Source organism: Camelus ferus, chromosome 4 (genome assembly GCF_009834535.1).
Source record: "Camelus ferus isolate YT-003-E chromosome 4, BCGSAC_Cfer_1.0, whole genome shotgun sequence".
Classification (NCBI taxonomy): Eukaryota; Metazoa; Chordata; class Mammalia; order Artiodactyla; family Camelidae; genus Camelus; species Camelus ferus.
The window spans coordinates 72,784,420-72,801,607 of record NC_045699.1 but is presented as its reverse complement, the minus strand read 5'-3'; the positions used below and the strand labels follow the sequence as shown (position 1 = coordinate 72,801,607).

At 55.2% G+C, this 17,188-nt stretch overlaps 2 protein-coding genes across 4 annotated transcripts; one reads left to right on the top strand and one right to left on the bottom strand.

Annotated features, from left to right (window-relative positions):
- Nucleotides 1–249: 249 nt before the first annotated feature.
- PMPCA (peptidase, mitochondrial processing subunit alpha) lies at nt 250–10,588 on the bottom strand. 3 transcript variants are annotated; one of them, XM_032478801.1, is made up of 13 exons: nt 10,466–10,554; nt 8,955–9,157; nt 8,461–8,540; nt 8,087–8,169; nt 6,492–6,586; nt 5,601–5,701; nt 4,945–5,208; nt 4,528–4,620; nt 4,329–4,447; nt 4,130–4,220; nt 3,979–4,041; nt 2,347–2,491; nt 250–1,326 (listed from the first exon to the last, which is right to left on the bottom strand). In XM_032478801.1, the coding sequence occupies exons 1-13, from the start codon at nt 10,534–10,536 to the stop codon at nt 1,157–1,159; spliced, it is 1,578 nt and encodes a 525-aa protein (XP_032334692.1). In that variant the 5' UTR covers nt 10,537–10,554; the 3' UTR covers nt 250–1,156. The 3 variants fall into 3 exon arrangements, with proteins under 3 accessions (XP_032334692.1, XP_032334693.1, XP_006184204.1); XM_032478802.1 differs by lacking the exon at nt 4,945–5,208 and having other exon boundaries at nt 10,466–10,588; XM_006184142.3 differs by lacking the exons at nt 8,955–9,157; nt 10,466–10,554 and having other exon boundaries at nt 6,492–6,584; nt 8,461–8,516.
- Nucleotides 10,589–10,629: 41 nt separating this feature from the next.
- On the top strand, nt 10,630–17,125 carry ENTR1 (endosome associated trafficking regulator 1). Its single transcript, XM_032478803.1, is given in 11 exon segments — nt 10,630–10,860; nt 10,990–11,139; nt 11,869–11,937; nt 12,655–12,770; nt 13,027–13,110; nt 13,112–13,435; nt 13,982–14,055; nt 14,494–14,605; nt 14,971–15,033; nt 15,414–15,553; nt 16,160–17,125. Coding segments are annotated over 11 exon segments (1,299 nt in total). The 5' UTR covers nt 10,630–10,790; the 3' UTR covers nt 16,257–17,125.
- The last annotated feature ends 63 nt before the right edge of the window (nt 17,126–17,188 follow it).

The following is a 17,188-nucleotide window of genomic DNA, read 5'->3' as shown; positions in this document are numbered from 1 at the left end:
CTGAACATACCTCAGGGGCACAGCCCCTCCTGGCCTGTCTGCCACGCGCCTCCCCCCCCCCACCCCCACCGCGGTGAGGACTTTAAGTCTGCACTGCAGGACCGCGCCTTTGACTCTCAGGCTCCCACCCCAGCGGACGGGACTGCAAGGGGAGCGCGGAGTCAGCGCCGGGCCCAGACGCCTCCCACCCAGGAGTCGGAAAGGGATGGAAATGGAACCACAGGCCCTGCAGAGTAAACAGACGAGAAAGGCGATGCTCACGTGTTTATTTTTCCTTGTACCCCCCCCCCCACGCTGGACTGCAGAGCCCACACCTCCTCACATTTCAAAAACCACAATTTGGAGATGACTCCTCTATAAAACTGTGCGGTCCGAGTGCAAGCTGCTGACCACCAGGAAGCCGCCTTCTGAACCATGGCAGCACAGGAACAGCCCAAGGCAGCCAATGCACATGTCCAGGCCCCGGCCTCCCACATGCAACCTGGGGACCTGTACGTGTCTGAGGCCCCCGCAGTGTCCTGGGTCACCAAGGTCACCAGACCTTTTTGAACTCCCCACCCTTCATCATGCTCACGGGCTTTGCCGTTTTCCAGCTGTCAGTTGTAAGCACCCCACCTCCCCCACCCCATGCACATCCACACCTCGGAGGTTGGGCAAGAGGGTTCACAGTGCCGGGTCAAGCTGGACAACCCTCAGGGAGAGAAGCGGGTGCTCACGTCGCCCCGGGACCCACCATGGCACTCAGTGTGGGCAGCACAGGCCTCTCGGCAGCGGGCAGGGTTGACAGCCTGCTGGCCTGAGGAGACGGCTGGGTGCTCCCCCACCCAGGGACTGCCAGTCTCGGAGACCTCATGGAGGCCCCCTCCCAGCGAAGCTCCTTGTGGAGGTGTGGAGACCAACCTGGTCTGACTACAGTGGTGGCTGTAACCTCTGTGCTTCACCTGGTGTCCAGCTGCAGCCGTGGAGAGAAATCTTTATTCCACTGATTGGCACGTTCAATTCTGAACAGCTGTGCTCTGGTAACATTAAATAGGTTCACTGATGTTTAGGGAAAAAGCCCGAGAGTGCACCATTTATGAATGTTTGCTCTAAAGTCACATCCCAAGAAGCACATAAAAAGGTGCTAACAGCTCTGGGTCTGCGGGTCCCAGGGCCTCTATCGGAAGAGCCGGTACATCCTGGGCAGGCGCCCGTCCTTGCTGGACAGCGCCGCCTGCACGTGCTCGTATGTCGGCAGGTCAGTCAGGTCCCCCAGTGCGGCCACTGCAGGCTTCCCCCGCAGCATCTTAGAAGCAACTCTCTTGATGTCTTCTGGCTTCACATCGCCTGGCACAGAGAACAAAAAGACATCGGGGGACACGTGACTCCTCCACGATTCCAGTCCTCTCCACGCAGTGGCTGCGATCGCTAAGCGGACTGAGGGGTCCCCAATCTCCCATCACTTCACCACCTCAGGACCCCAGAGGGTCCAAATGCAGCTGTGAGTGGACTCAGTGAATCGGTGAAATTTCTTAGGAATGGGGAAGTGTCTTTGGTTTAAAATTATGTACTTTCAAATGCGTACAGACATGCCCAACTCAATAGGAGTTAATACAATTAAAAAAGAAAGGACCCCCTCATCTAATGAGTTACCTACATGACAAATCCACAGGGGAGGAAAAAACCAAAATCCTCAGGGCTGCATGGACAGAAGGGTGCAGCCTTCGGAGGTCAGAACCCGGAAACCACACCCCAGTGAACACGCCCACCAGTAGGCTTATCTTCTATGGAAAACAAGGCCTTGGAGAGATGGGACTGTCATACTGAAGTGACTGAAGGGATCTCCAAGGAAGGACAAGGGGCCACACGTGGGGGGCAAGCACCGTCCCAGCAGGACTCCACACTCAGGAGACCCCAGGTTCCTCGTCTCCACAGAGTGGGAGGCCGAGCCCTTGTGGGCTTGCAGACCCTTCGACAATCTGATGAAGCTAAGATCAGCCTGTCCCACAATGCGTCACAAGCAAATCAAGTTTGGCATACAACTGGGAGAAGTTCCAGGGCCTCCTGAAGGTCACTGGTGGGAGGCCTCAGACACTTGGAGACCCGACCCCACCACAGAGCCCACAGGGTACCCCTGCTGGAGCCTCTCCATGTGCAGAACAGCACTGCGCCAGGAGCCTTCCGCCCATTTCCTCACTGAACCTGCTTTGAAACCCACAGTGATTGTAAGAAGCCCTTTCATAATGGGGGGCAAAAGCTGGGGTCATGCGGGGAGGCACTCAGCCAACACTGGCAGGGCGGGACGCGTGCCCCTGGCCTCCTCCGGGGGAGAGGCCGTCTCGGCCGAGCCGTGAGCGCGGTACTCACGGATGAGCGCACATAGCTCGTGGGGCAGCTTCCGGGAGCGGGTGGCCAGCACCTGCCTGCCCACGTCCTCGAAGATGACGGGCCTGGCCTCCAGGTTCATCATGAGCATGGACATCAGCTGGGTCTTGGCCCGCTCCAGCTCCACCTGCGGGGCACACGGCTCAGCTCTCAGGGCTCACTGCCGCCCCTCCAGCTGCTCGCCAACAACGCAGCCCACAGAGTGGCCGACGGAAGCGTCCCTGCAAAGGGTCTTCCACGTGCCCCAGGCTGAGGGAAGGGAAGACACCCGTGGGCTTGGGCTCCTAGGCAAATCCCGCCACACTTCCTCTGTTTTCTGGGTGGGGCTGGACCTACATTTGGTAGGACCTTCACCGTATTTTAAATAAGGAAGAAACATGCTAATGTTTAAACATTCTCATGTTTAAAAAGTTCGCCATGCAGTGGGCAGGGTGAAATGTCAAACACCCAAACTCCAGGACTCCAAAGCTGGCCACACGTCAAGATCACAAGGAAGACAGATGCGTGCAGATGCCGGGGCAGCACCCAAGTCCCAGGAGCAGGCCCCCCGGGAAACTCTAGGGAAACCTGCTCATCTACTAACCCTGCGACTCGAGCCCCTCAGACCAAGTGTGGAATCTACAGCTCCGTGACTCCAGGGGGTTACGGTTACAATGCTCAGCCTGGGAGTCGACGGTAGGAAAGAGGGGCGGGGCTGGGTGAGAAACGCCAGGCCGGTCGACCTGGGAGCTACCTGACTTGGAGGAACGAATGTCGGAAAACATCCTGGCTACTTAAGAGTCTGTGCTTTTTAAGTAAAATAACTTCTAATTTAAGACACATCTTTATTTTTGAAACTTCAGGCAGCTACCTTCTCTCAGACTGACTTCACATTAGAGAAAAACAGTTTTTCTAGCAAAACGCTAAGGGAACCATCAAGTGTTAATTTTTAAACACATTTGTATTTTTAAAATAATGTTCCTTTTTCTGAACTAAAAAGGGAGTACGTGATTCCTGCAGAAAACACGGAATGTGCAGAAAAGAAGCTCTAAAGGTGAAGGACACCCTCCCGCCCACAGGGCAGACAGCTCACGCGCTGGGCTTCGCTGCAGCTGCTGGTGTGTATGTGTGCATGCGCATGCATGCATCAGTCCATAATGTACATGAAATCAACTTAATTGTGCCAGTTCTGGTGCAGGAAGAAACAAGACTTCTAAACATGTTCAGTATAAAAAATGAAATTAAAAACATGAAACAAAACCTAAGGTTACTACGGAAAAGCTACACAGCCAGGAGGAAGCTAGGACAAATGCTGAGTGACCCACACGTTTTGTACGGCGCTGCCTTAGTTCACTTGGTTTCCCAGGGCGGCTGAGAGGGGCCCAGGACGGTCACAGGACGCACGGGGTTGGTCAGAGCACACAGACCTTGTGCTGGGGGTGGCTCTCAGCATGGATACGGGGAGGATGGGCTCCCAGGGCTGCAGGCCTGAGTCACCCCATGGGCCACACTACCCTGGCTGGGGTACTGGCGCTGTGGGCACAGAGAACGGGCCCACTGCCAGCCACCCTACACCATGGTCTCCACCTGTCCAACACTGTGGGGCTGCTGGAAATGGCTCCAGGCCGTACTCACCACGTCCACGGTTCCAGCCGTTAAAACAAACTCTCTGGTGATGATTTCCACCATCTCCCGAACCTGTAAGAGAGCGTGGAGCGGAAGAGCATGACCTGAGCCCAACAGCCCTGCGGTGCTCCGAAGAAGGCGCCAGCTACACCCGGCTCACCTGTCTGGGGTCAGCGCTGGCATGGATGCACAGGAGGCCCGTGTCCTCATAGCTGTGATGATAGGAGGTCGCATTGTACATCCAGTGGTGCCTGTGAGGAGTGGGAGAGAGGGCCACCAGGAAGGTGGTATCAGGGTCCCGGAGCACCCTCGGCGGGCCTGGAGGCCCCGGGATAGCCAGGGGAAAGCATCCAGCGCACCTGTTGAGCACGTTGAGGTAGAGCCTGGTAAACATGCCCTTGCCGGGCCCACCGGCTGAGAAGGAGCCGCCGCCCCCCATCATCATGTTCAGCACCGCAAAGGGGATGAAGTCTGCCTCCTGCAGGAGATGGGAGGGCCGAGCTCAGCCGCAAGGCGGCCCTGGCTCCAGGGCGTCCCGTCCAAGCTGCTGGGACTCACCAAGAAGGAGCAGCTCTCCAGCCCTATCATGATGTGCGTAAGCTCCGGGAATGGGGCAGGGCCCAGGCTGACATTGGACATGTCTCTTTCCAGCTGCAACCAAGCAGAACGGATGTGTGTGCACACATGATAAACCACACCACCAGACCATGCAAACTTCTCAGTCTTAAAAGCAGTTCTACAGAAGCCATCCACGGATGTCAGAAAACTCCCTCTAGAGGAAAGAACTGCCCCCGCCTCAGGCCCAGCTGGACTCTCGTCTCACAAGCGCTCAGGGAGCATGTGGCATGCTTCGAGTAATATGCACTAAGGTAAAGCCACGAACGCACAGCTAATCCTGACACCTTCACAGGAACACACTGAAACGACGTCAAAGAGAACGTCCTCGACCCGAGGTCCCGGGACCCCCGGCTTTACCTTGGCGATGCCCCCGGTGTACTGCGCCACCGATCTGTCAACCTGCACAGCCGCCTCGCTGCCCCAGGCTGGGTGGGCCCCCAGGAGATGCTTTCTGGCACATTCCACCAGGCGCTCGTGCTCCACCCCCACTCCAGCCAGCACCATGCGGTCGGGGGTGTAGTAGTTTCTCAGGTAAGAATAAAGCACCTCTCGATTGATCTTTGCTATGTTCTCTGTGGGGCAGAAACGGTGCAGGCCAACTGTGTTTTCCCTGTAAGCAGCCTGAATGAGGGAAGCAAGAGCAACGCGAGTGACGAGAACACGACCAGGTCTCCGCAAGCGAGCCAGGCCTGCGGCAGCCCTGCCACAGAGGCCCCCACCACACGGGGGAAGCCCACCAGCTGCTCACTTCAGCTACGGCTTGGCAGTAGCAGTCTTGTGTGTTTACAAAAATGGTAAATCTGCTGCTCCAGAGCAAAAGCTCATAAGAAATGCAAAACAATAGGCTCACTCTAGAGCTCTGTCACTTTAAGAACTGGGAAGTTAAAGCCTTGCCTAAATAGCAGACCCAGAGACTAACACGACCCTCTAAACTGACTACACTTCAACTTAAAAAACTGAAATGAAGACTGTTCTGTGAGGTGACATCGGCCCGGTGTGAGTGACAGCCTCACCTCGTGGATCATCTCGGTGAGAAGCGGTTCCGGGTCGGGCCTCATGTTGAGGTCCTCCAGCTCAAACTGGACTGCCATTCGGGTCATCTCAATTTCCTCATCTGCAAAGAACCAAAGACAAGGCTCAGACGGAGACTGCCCTGAGCATCACTGGCTGGCAGCTGCTGGCAGGGTCCCCTCCGCCTTCCTCAGGGGCAGACCTGGGGGACACTTGCAGGAGCTGGGGTGAGAGCGCCCTCAGCTGTGACCTGAAGGAATTGGGCCCCTCATCAGTCTCTGCCTGCTCTGAGCCTTGGCTCCCTCCCCATTAGAGGCACTCAGGACCTTGACCCGTCTGCTGCCATGAGGATCAAAAATCAGCCTGGGTGTGAAGGTGCTTAGAACACAGAACCCCAGACCAATGTCAGGGGTGCCATTTCATCAGCTACCTAGGACAGGCACCCCAAAAATCGTCATCGGAACTGCAGCCTGGGACCTCAAGGCCACGGTGCTATGAAGCAGGGGTCAGTTAGAGCAGCTGGGACCAATGGCCCAGCCCTTGCTCCTGGCCCACTCCTGCTGGGGAGCTCAAAGTCCTGCCACTTGCAAGGATGAGTAAGGGAAGGGGGATGGGGACGTGGAAACTTTTGTTAGTATGTCAGGCAAGGTCTTTAAAGACAGTCTGAGGTGCCTTTCTGAAATGAAAGAAGCAAGGTCACCACAAATGTCAGAGGGCATAGAGACAAGGATGAAGCACCAAGGACTCTTCTAATCATTGGCATTATTTCTAACGAGACCCTGCTGTCGCTGGCAGGTGAGCCCCAGGGCTCCAGGAAAGCCACGCCCCTCCCTGGGGTGGCGCTTCTCCCAGTATTCCATCCCCCAAATCCCTCAAGCAGCCTGAATGCACACCTGTCAGCTGGGGGTGCAGGACCACATCAGCCAGCAAACCAACCACCGTCTCCAGGCCTTTAGAATCAGCAGACACAGCATACATGGTGGTGTCTCTGGAAAACCGACAACACCGGGCACTGGGCGCTGAGGTCGCGGCAGGTGTCAGCACACGCTTGGTGCCTTTCTCCCTTTCCTGCCTCACAGCGTAGGAAACACAGCTGCGTGCTGGCTACGCACTGGGCGGAAGACACTGTCCCACCAGACCAGAGAGCCAGCTCTGAGAGGACTGCACCAGCACAGGCTCCCTCTAAGGTGAGTCATTTCATTCTGTGCTTTCTGAGTGTCCTGCTATGTGAACTATCAAGATGGGAACAGGCCTGGCCTTAGGTGGCTGGGGAGCAGACTCCCTGTGGCATCAGCTCACAGCACGGGGCACGAGGATCAGACAGGCACCAAGTCGGTCGGGAGGCACTGGCATGACAACCACACAGCCACAGGACGGAGCAGAGTCAGGCAGGAGCCCACACAGAACAGACATAACCCACGCGGACAGGAGAGCCTTCAAGGGGAGACACGGCCACCAGTGTCTTTGCAGACCAGGGGCCATTCTCAGCGGGGAGGTGCTGCAGGTCCACGCAGGACAGTGACAAGAATGAAGTCTGAGCTGAGATTAGTGGGCGGTGTCAGGGTCAGAACACAGTCCTGCCTGACCAGAAGGAAGAGCCCTGGGGAGACGGAGGGAGATGGGCTCACATACTGGGCATGCGTCTGGACTGCAGTTCAAATAACTGGGAGCCAGGAGCTTTCAAAGACTCTTTTGGAAAATGTGAACACATGGCCTCCACGCTAACTCTAATTCTTTTCTGTGTAATTTCGTAGCATTCAGACTGAAACAACCAACCACGTGTGACCTCTGTCCACTCGTCTTGTTGCCTGACAGAGCTCTCTGAAAGGGGCCCACAGCTGGCAAACACCATCTGCCTGTGCCCACAGCACCCTGCCCCATCTGTGCTCCAGCTACTTACTGGACTTTCCCCCGTCCCCACACACACCACTGCCTCCTCCAGGCTGAGCCTCGGCACCTGCTGCTCCCCAGTCTGAGCCACAGTCCCCCTCACTCCATCTGGCAAATTTCTCCAAGAACCAGCCCCAATGTTGAGTTGCCCTTCCTTCCTTTCCTGACTCCAGACCAAGTTAGTTCTCACCCCACGCTCCCACCACCCTTGGTCCCTGGCTTCTTTGTCTACTGCCTAGGGTGCAGCCCTCTGCCCAATCTGTGCACATCTTGGGGACAGGGCCTGCTCGGCATTCCAGGGCCCAGCCAGCAGCCTGGCTCAAACAATAGGGTAAGCAGCCTTCTGGGGACTGCTTGGGCCTCAAAGCACCTTCCTCTGTGTAAGCGTTGCCACCCATGTGTTCTGCTCATCCAGTTCTCCACCCAATTCTCTGCCCATCCAGTTCTCCACCCAATTCTCTGCCCAGATCAGGCCTCACTTCTCCCCATCCACCTCCACAGCCTCTCTGATGGGAGGGGCTCAGTGGGACTCTGACCAAGGATGAGAAGAACAGTTTCACCTGATGCAAAATGAGTCCGTATGTAAAAGCTGGTGTACCTCGATGTCTGGCAGTCACAAATACCCCCATGCTTTTCCAAGGTAAGCAGAATTTCATCTTTGCTGCCAAATCGATCAGTAGACTAGAAAGAATAAATAAAAACTAAGTAAGCAATCCAAAACAACCTCTAAAATACAACTTTTAAGAAAAAAATTACTGTTGCTTTAAAAACACATTGCATCAAATTATCTTTTAACTTAGAAATCTTTCATTAGTGTTAATTTTGCAATTTAATCATCTATTAAAATAACCACTTAAAAAAAGCAAAACTTGACAGATTCCTCCCAAGTATAACCTCAGAAATCACAACTTGTTGTAAAATGACTATAACTCAATAAAAAAGTAAAAAAAAAATCACAAGTTGGACACTGACCGAAAATGCCAATTTTTCCAAAAAGTGAGCAATTCCACTAAGATATTTTGCTTCATATCTTGATCCTGAATTAATAAGAACTGGCAATAAAAAGGAAATTGACAAGTAAGTTCAAAGGGGAAGATTTAATCAAGAGAAACCTTTTAAAATTGTGATGACTACATAAGCAGATGTAAACAAACGAGATGATGAGTATGTTCACCACCTTACTCAGGACGGCCTCACAGCTAAAACACATGTATTTACAGACCTGCGCGCTTTATACTCGTGGTGGAAAATTGTTAGAATAACAGGAAGAAAGAGGGGAAAAGTCCACCACCAAAACAGCCACCCTTCTTACTTAGTCTACTAAGTTTTCAGATTTTATGCCATGCTTTTTCACTCAGGATACAATCCATTAATGATGGACTAATTACAACCGACAGTCAAGTGAAGTGTGTGCACGTTACAGCAAACGGGACCACCCACAACACGGCGAACAGTACAGTACTTACTTCCTACTGTACAGAACTGTCCAAACTTATTTTGGGATGCCACACGAAGCCCATTATCCAGTGTGGTAATTTTGGTTTCAAACTTTTCCTGTCCATCAACTGTAGCAAAAACGGGCTTGGGTACTCCAGGTAAGGGAGAAGACAGGGGGATGTTGGGGTAGGCACCACCACTACTAAACCGTCTGTACGCAGGGGTTCCAAACCTAAAACAGAGACATTAGCCCCATTACAACAACATTGAGCCGACAGAACTCGTGGGGACCACCTACGTGCAGTTATCTGTATTCTATCTGTATTACAAGTCAGCCTCTCCCTTCATAAAGGATGTATTTCTACACGTCTCCAGAGATAACACAGAGGGGTGACCAAACACACTACTGCGGGGGACGAATCCTGGCTGAGCCCAGGGGCCTGCCACAAGTTGGCTCAGGTCTTCGGGCCTCAAATGCAACTCTGTGAGATAAACAGTAATAACAACACCTTACTCTGAGGGAGGCTGTGTGGGTTAAATCAGCTTTTCCACACAGAGCCCTGCCCTTCCACAGCCCCACTGGAGTGGAAACTGGAAGCCCCACCTCTTCACCTAGACTGGAAGGCCACGTGTGGTCTGGCCTCTGACTTATCCAAACTCACCTCCTAACCGCCCATCCCCCAGCTAGGTCTGGTTCACTCTGGCCTGTTAGTCCATTCCCAGAGCACACTGGGCACTTCATCCCCAAAGCTTCTGATCTCACTGTTCTGGCCCACCCTGCTCTCACCCGCACTTTTCACATGGTTGACTCTTCTTTCATTCTTCACCTCTCAGTTTAAATGTCACTTCCTCTGAGATCACCCCTCATCATTCGACTTTAAGTTAGTCTTTCCTGTTTCCCATCACTGAATTCGACTTACGTGCTCCAAAGCTGACACTCTGGGCAGGCTACTATCTATCCCTCACTGTCTGGGGACAGCGATGGTGTTTCTGTCCCCATCGCACCCAGGCGCCTACACAGTTCCTGCAGACAGAGCGGTGTCGACATCCATCCCTTGTCTCAGTGAAAGTGCCAAGTGTGGAAAAACGCAGGCCTGGCCACTGGAGCGCGATGGCGGCGGGTAGAGAAAAGGCCAGACAACAACAGGAGGGGACACGGCACGGCTATCAAGGGCACAGCTTTGGCGACCACAGAATCCTGGCTCTGTGGGCCCAAAGGACCTGAGGCCCCGCGGGCTCGGCCTCATAAGGGGGCACGAGGCAGGAAGGGGCCGAGGCGAGATGACACGTGACCTCGGACAAGCTCCCGTCCGCCCGGGAGGAGACGGCGGGACAGGAAAGCCGGATGGGCCTCGGGGCCCGGGCCCGCGGCGCCAGGCGGGGAAGTGCCCACGACGTGTCGAGGACGGGCCTGGGATCCCGCAGTCCCAGTCCGACCGCCTGGCGCCGTGCCTCGGCCTGGGGAAGCCAAAGGTTAAACGTCCAGAGAGACGCGAACCTCCCCAGCCTCCGACCGACCCATGGCCGGCCCTCGACTCACCTCAGCCGCGAGCGGCCCCAGGAGCTCGAGCCTCGCAGCAGCCGCGTCGCCGCCAACACCATAGCCGCCATCTTGTGTCTCCGCCCACCGGTTCTGTCGTCACTTCCTGTTCCGCCCCTGACGCCCCGCCCCCCCGGCGCCGGCCCGCGACGTTCGGGCTCGCGCTTCCGGTGCGCGGAGCGGAAGCAGCGGCCAGAGCCTCGGAGCGGCGGCCGAGCGGCGGGCGACTGGGGCGGGCAACTCGGGCCGCGGCCGGGGCGGAGCCGCGGGCCATGGAGCCGCCGTTGCCGGGCTAGGGAGGGCTGGCGCCGCCGGGCCCGCGGCGATGGCGGGCTACGCGCGCCGCCCGGGCGTCACCCCGCTATCCCGGGCCCGGAGCCTTGTCATTTCGGACGGTGAGCGGCGGAGCGGGCAAGGGCCGGGGTCCGCGGCCCGGTGGCCGTGCTGAGGTCCAGGTGAGGCGGGCACGCAGAGCGCCCGCGCAGCGCCGGCGCGCGGTGAAGTCGCTCTTGTTGTTATTACAGCTCCAGCGTTCTATGAGCGCCGGTCTTGTCTCCCCCAGCTAGACTGTGAGCGCCCCCATGGCAGGGACCTGGAGTCCCACTTCTTCGGCATTCGGCCGACGTTTATGTGCTATGTGCCCAGTCCGGTGCTAGCTTCCGTGGGAGACACAGGTGAGAGACCAGCCTCAGGGATCCCCGGTGCCGGCACTACCTGTAGGTACCTGTGCTGTAGCCTGAACTCAACCCTTGACCTAGCGATAAGCACTAGCACCACCGTGTGCCGGGCGCTGGGAGTACAGGACGCGAGGGGATAGGGGTCCCGCCCCCAGGAGCTCACAGTCTGATCTTGGATCCCCCCCAGCCAGACAGCTCTAGTACAGGATGGTAAATACTGGAGTGGAGGTATGCGCAGTGGGAGCAAGGGAAACCACCTCGTTCTTTCAGGGCAAGGGAGGCTTCATCCAGTAGGCAAGGCTTGGAAACCAGCTGCAGTGATCCTCTGGTCACTGCAGCTGGGCAGTGGGCAGCCTTAGTTCATCCTAATTCTCCCCAAGCAACTACACCGCCTCGTGTCCAGGGTGTCCTTGGAGTGTTCAGGTAGTTATGTGAGGGTCTGAGAGGCCATGGCAACCCACAAGGGCATTCAGGAGGTACCACAAGATGCAGGAGGATATATGTACCTGCCCCACTGGGCATCAAACCTATTGAGAGCTTTGTCAGAAACACACATGCTAGGGCCCATGGAAGTCAGACCATCTCTAGGGGCAGGAATCCAGGTGCTTGTGCTTTGAAAGTTCCCCAGGCTATGAGAACCACTGCAGTAGAGACCCCATGTAAAAAAAAAGTTGAGGTCATAAAGGATTCCTGTGATCATGGTGGGGTGACGATGTCTCTTTGCAGATTTTGGCTATGGAAAGGGGAAGTGTACTAAGCAAGGTCCATCAGGAGCCCAGAACACACATTTTGGAGGTAGAGTAGTTCAGTAATCCTTTCTTTTTCTCTTCATCAAACACACAGTGCCAGGCATGTGCTTGGTAGTGGGGTTGTTGGTTTGACAGCATAGAATTAGTGTACCTGGAGCCCAAAAGATCAGGTGGAGGTAGAATCCCACAGATTCAGTCTTGACCCCAGGGCCAAGGGAAAAAGGGCATGGGGCCAGAGAACTGGGACGTGGCGAGTGGAGGTGAGGGGGAAACCCTGCCTGAGGGTCTGAGGATACAGCCGGGGCTGGGGTTACAGGAACTAACTTTATGCAGGGTTGGCACCTGGGCTTGGGTAATTGGTGGGCCGGAAGGGCAGCAGTGTGGCTGGCTGGGTACTGGCAGCGGGAAAGGGAAATAAAGGCGGAGCAGTGATTCCCAGCATGGCCCGCGGGCGCACTTTGCCCCCAGGCCAACTAAAACTCAGCCTGTGTGGGAGCTGAGGTGCATCGTGGTCATAAAGATTCTGAGGTGGACTCCATGGGCCCCAAGCTGTGGGAACCAAGGGGCTCAGGACAGAGAGGAGTAGGTCTGTTTCATTGGCCTGCGCTCATTTCCTAGTGTCACCGGGGTCTGGTGGAAAGACAAGGGCAGCCTTCCCAGTTTGCGCTGGGGCCGAGTTTGGGAAAGAGCAGTGCATGGGAAAGTCCCCTTTTAATGACCTTCTGGAGACTCTTTGCATGTGTGACGTGCGTTATCATTTCAGATGATAAACTTGAAGATCTTGAAGAGGCAAATCCATTCTCCTTTAAAGAGTTTTTGAAAACCAAGAACCTTGGCCTGTCAAAAGAGAACACGACCAACAGCAGGATCTATTCAAAGGTAGCTCGAAGGCACTGTTTGCAGTACTTTCAGAAAAACCCTCCAGAGGACGTCTCTCCTCTGATTGGCAGCGTTCCTTCCGAGAAGGTTTTGCAGGAGTTGTGGGGCACATCGAAGCAGCTGCTAATCCTGGTGGGGAAGCTGCATGGGTCCCTCCTGCCTCCCACCTTCCCAGTAGTTCCAGCGTTGAACGTCCAGGAAGAAAGGCCTGCAGTGTCTTCTGAGTCTGAGCTTTGACCCCCTATTTTTTTTTTAGGAATCCACGAGGCACTCTCTGGGACTCGACCATAACTCCCCAACCTCCCAAACTGTGGGGTATGGCCTGGAATACCAGCAGCCAGTTTTTCGAAGACCCGACAGGGGCTGGTGACCTCCTGGACGAGGACGAGGATGAGGATGACAGGTGGAATGGGGCCTACCTGCCGTCTGCTGTGGAGCAGACCCACTCGTCCAGGGTCGCCGCCAGCACATCACCCTGCAGCACCTACATCTCCTTTTTTTCCAACCCATCGGAGCTGGCGGGGCCTGAGTCTCTGCCCGCGTGGACGCTGAGTGACTCCGACTCTCGCGTCTCCCCAGCGGGGAGCCCCAGCGCAGACTTTGCAGCCCACGGAGAGTCACTGGGGGACAGGCACCTTCGGACACTGCAGATAAGTTATGAAGCAGTAAGTGAGGGGGGACTGTGTGTCAGGTCCCCAGTAACAGCTCAGATCTGAGCAGCATTCTTGGAGAAAAACCTGGAGAGCTCTGGAGGCCTCGATGGCCTGGGGTTTTGGCTCCAAAGACAGCAGTCCGCGCCAGGGTCTCTGTGCGGGGCCCTTGCCCAGTGTGCCCGTAACCCACTGAAAGGCCCTGCGGGGGCTGCAAGGTCTGGCCCCCCGTAGGCATGAGCTGTAGCAAGGTTGAGACCCTCAGAGCTGCCCCTTAGAACAGGGTCCACTCCAACCGGTGGCTTAGGGACAGCCTGCCCAGTATTCTGGAGGCATTTTAAAAAGTAGTAATTACCTAGAAAAGCGTTACAAGGTATGAATATGATTGAAGTTGTGACTATAGGCCTTGGGAAAGCAGACAGCTTTATTCTTGGTCTTTCTCTGTAAGTGGACTGTGGGGTGACTCTGGAACATTCTGTGTCCCAGAGCCAAATGGCAGAAGTCCAGACTCCTGGGAGTGAGACACGCTGAGTTGCTAATGAGGATTTTCTTTTTCTGCAGCTCAAAGATGAAAATTCTAAGCTAAGAAGAAAGCTGACTGAGGTTCAGAGCTTCTCTGAAACTCAAACAGAAATGTATGTAAGCCTTTAGTTAGGATCACAGTTCAAAACGTCTTCTGACCCAAACAGAGCAATTTGAAAATAATGACGAAGTATCCAAGTTGAACCAAGCCCAGGTTTTATTGTATTAAATCCTCAGCATCAAACACGTTTCTTACGTCCCGTGTAAAAGTTTACATTGAACATGAGGCTGAAATCAACCAAATTTGGTGACAAGGCAGCAGAGCGGTCAGTTGGCTCCCGGTGCCCCTGACCTGGTGGCCCTGACCACGAGCTGACTCTGCATTGGCTCGGGGTTGTTGCCTCCCCCGCTGGGCCTCCTTGAGGTTCATTCTGAAGCAGCAGGCTCTTAACGTTTTTTATCCAATCAACCCAATTAAAATTCCTTCTGTTCTAATACTGTTAGCGTTACTCGTGGGAGTTATTAACATCTCGGGGCTTTCCTTTAACAAGGGTGAGGACACTGGAGCGGAAATTAGAAGCCAAGATGATAAAGGAGGAGAGTGACTATCATGATCTGGAGTCGGTGGTCCAGCAGGTGGAGCAGAATCTGGAGCTCATGACTGTATGAGCCGGTTTCCTTGTTTGCAGGAGGGAGGTGGGCAGGGCCTTTGTCTGCTGGGCGGAGCCAACAGGGACATTGTGAAGTGTTGGGTGTGTCACTCCCTGCAGGGGACCCAAGTCCCAGGCATTGTTGCTGCTGAGCCCTGCCCTGGGGGACCGGAGGCCTGGGTGGGCCCCGCAGGCAGGCAGTGAGCAGGGGCACGGATTCTGTGAGGAGAGGTCCCTCACAGTGGGCACCCTGAAGGTGGGGTGGGCCCGCCTGGCTCTGGGTGAGGGCGGCAGGGCCAGGAAGGAGGGGACGCCTGTGTCCACATTACGACGTCAGTGATGCCTTTCTTCTTTTTTTTTCTGTGGGGGGAATCACAGAAACGGGCGGTCAAGGCAGAAAATCACGTCATGAAACTGAAACAGGAAATAAGCTTGCTGCAGGTAACTAGAGGGAAGGTCGCAGATGCTTCATGTGCACACAAATCCCCTAAAACACGCCAGAGCCTCTGCTGGGGTTCTTCCCATCCCTAACTGACAAAGCATCCAAAATCAGGACAGTGTGAGCTTTCCTCTCAGGCCTTGAAAGAAGGAAGCCACTCGGTCCTGGGCCCCGGGCCTGCACACCGCGCAGCGTGGGGGACTGTAGGGCAGGGTGGCACATGCTCGCGTGCTAGTCTCATTTCTGTGGGTCACCGCTGAGGAGGGCTGGGGACAGCGTCAGGCCCGCATCCATTAGGAGCCCCCCACCCCCACTAGGAAAGACCACCATTGTCGCCAGGTTTGGCCAGGGAAGTTCTTAGCACCCCCCCACACACACACAGGCACAGGTCTCTAACTTCAAGCGGGAGAATGAAGCCCTGCGGGCGGGCCAGGGCGCCAGCCTGACTGTGGTGAAGCAGAACACGGACGTGGCCCTGCAGAACCTCCGCGTCGTCATGAACAACGCACACACTTCGATCAAGTGAGCACGGGCTGTGCCCTCGGCTGGCTGGGGGCGGGGTGGGACCTCCCTCAGCGAGGGATTTCAAACCACGACCACCCCACGCACGGCAGACCGAGGGCTCCCTCGGGGTGAAGGGGGCTGGATGATCCTGTTCACCCCAGGGTCACAGGGTGCACACCAGCCAGCCGGCCCCCTATGGCCCACGTGGTGATGACCATTCTCACCCTGGAGGCTTGAAGGTTAACGTCAAGCGGGCCTGAATCCTGGCTCCTTCGCCTACAAAACACCGAGATTTTGAGTGAAAAAAAATAATAATACTTTCCCTCCTGTAAAAAGCAAATAAATTGGAAGAAGGACCTAGGACCGCGCTCAGTGCTGTAAGACTGTGGGAGGTGACGGCTGCTGTCGTTAGCGGCCACCCTCGTGCTCTGTCCCCGGGCCGACCCCAGCCAGGGCAGCAGTGAGTGACAAAGCCCATTTCGCTTAAGTGGAGCATGAAGAGTCTCTTCAGAGTAAATCCAAGATTTAACAAACCTGCACTTTTCACTCTGGGACGTGAACGCTTCTGTTGGCACTTTTGAGCAGCTGTGGTAGCGGTCCGTCCTGTCTGTATTCTCGTTTCAGGCAGCTGGTTTCTGGAGCTGAAACGTTGAATCTCGTTGCTGAAATCCTTAAATCTATAGACAGAATTTCTGAAATTAAAGATGAGGAGGAGTCCTGAGAACCACCGAGGGGCTTCCAGCTCACAGCTCTGTTTACACCCTGAAATAACTACCCAAAGATTCCAAAGCGCCGCTGTGTCTTTACATAAACAGTCCTCACCCGTGATAGAAATCTTTATCATGCGAGACTGACGTCACGACCGGTCACACTGTTACCAGCCACGCACGGGGAGGAGCCGCTCCTGGCTAGGAGGCCGCCCCTGCCTTGGACGCAGCCCCTCCGGGGGCTCCCGCTGGTTTCCAGCTGCCGATCTGCTACTGGGAGGCACTTCTATAAGAGCTGGTGGTTTTTTTTTAATGTACTAAACACAAAAGCAGTAGTTCTGTTTTATAAGCGTTTTCCGTTGTCATTCCAGAATAATTGTCAGAGAAGTCCAGTTGCTCGTCCTTGACTTCATGAGGCGAGAACAACACTAAATGAGCCGTAACTAAACACCTAGTCAGAGGGGACTTGTGCCTTCCCGCCCTCGCTCCGCACCCCCTCTGGCTCGTGTCCACTCTGTTGGCCTTCACAGGGTGGCTCTGTGGTTGGTGGCCTGAGCCCGGACCCCCGCAGGGACCAAAGTCAGCACGGGCATTCCACGGTGGGGGGCCATCTAAGTGCATCTCTCCGTGGGCCTTCAGATTCAGAAAACTGCTCTTGGCTGAAGGGTTTTGGTACACGTTTCAGGTGGCATCTTATACCGTGAGGTGTAGAATTGAGGAGCGTGGAGCGTGGGCAGAGCCTTCCCGGGGCAGCGCGCCGTGCCCCACGGTGCCTCTCCCACCCCTTCCTGTCCGCAAGTGAGGCCTCATGTGCACTAGACGCCTTTCTGGCTGTGTTCCCGTGGATGTTATTTTTTAAAATAAAGTTCCTTTTCCTCTCCTCTTCAAGTCAACAGCTTTTTTATTTAATAAATTCTAAAATTCATATGCACTGTCCCTGTTTTTG

What these genes read in the sequence shown, in the direction of transcription:
- PMPCA (XM_032478801.1), bottom strand. Translation starts at nt 10,536, where the DNA reads ATGGCGGCTATGGTGTTGGCGGCGACGCGGCTGCTGCGAGGCTCGAGC. An exon ending in TCACCGAGATGATCCACGAG is followed by an intron (nt 5,209 to 5,600) that starts GTGAGGCTGTCA and finishes TCCCTCATTCAG; the next exon opens with GCTGCTTACAGGGAAAACAC. An exon ending in CGAGCTATGTGCGCTCATCC is followed by an intron (nt 1,327 to 2,346) that starts GTGAGTACCGCG and finishes TCTCTGTGCCAG; the next exon opens with GCGATGTGAAGCCAGAAGAC.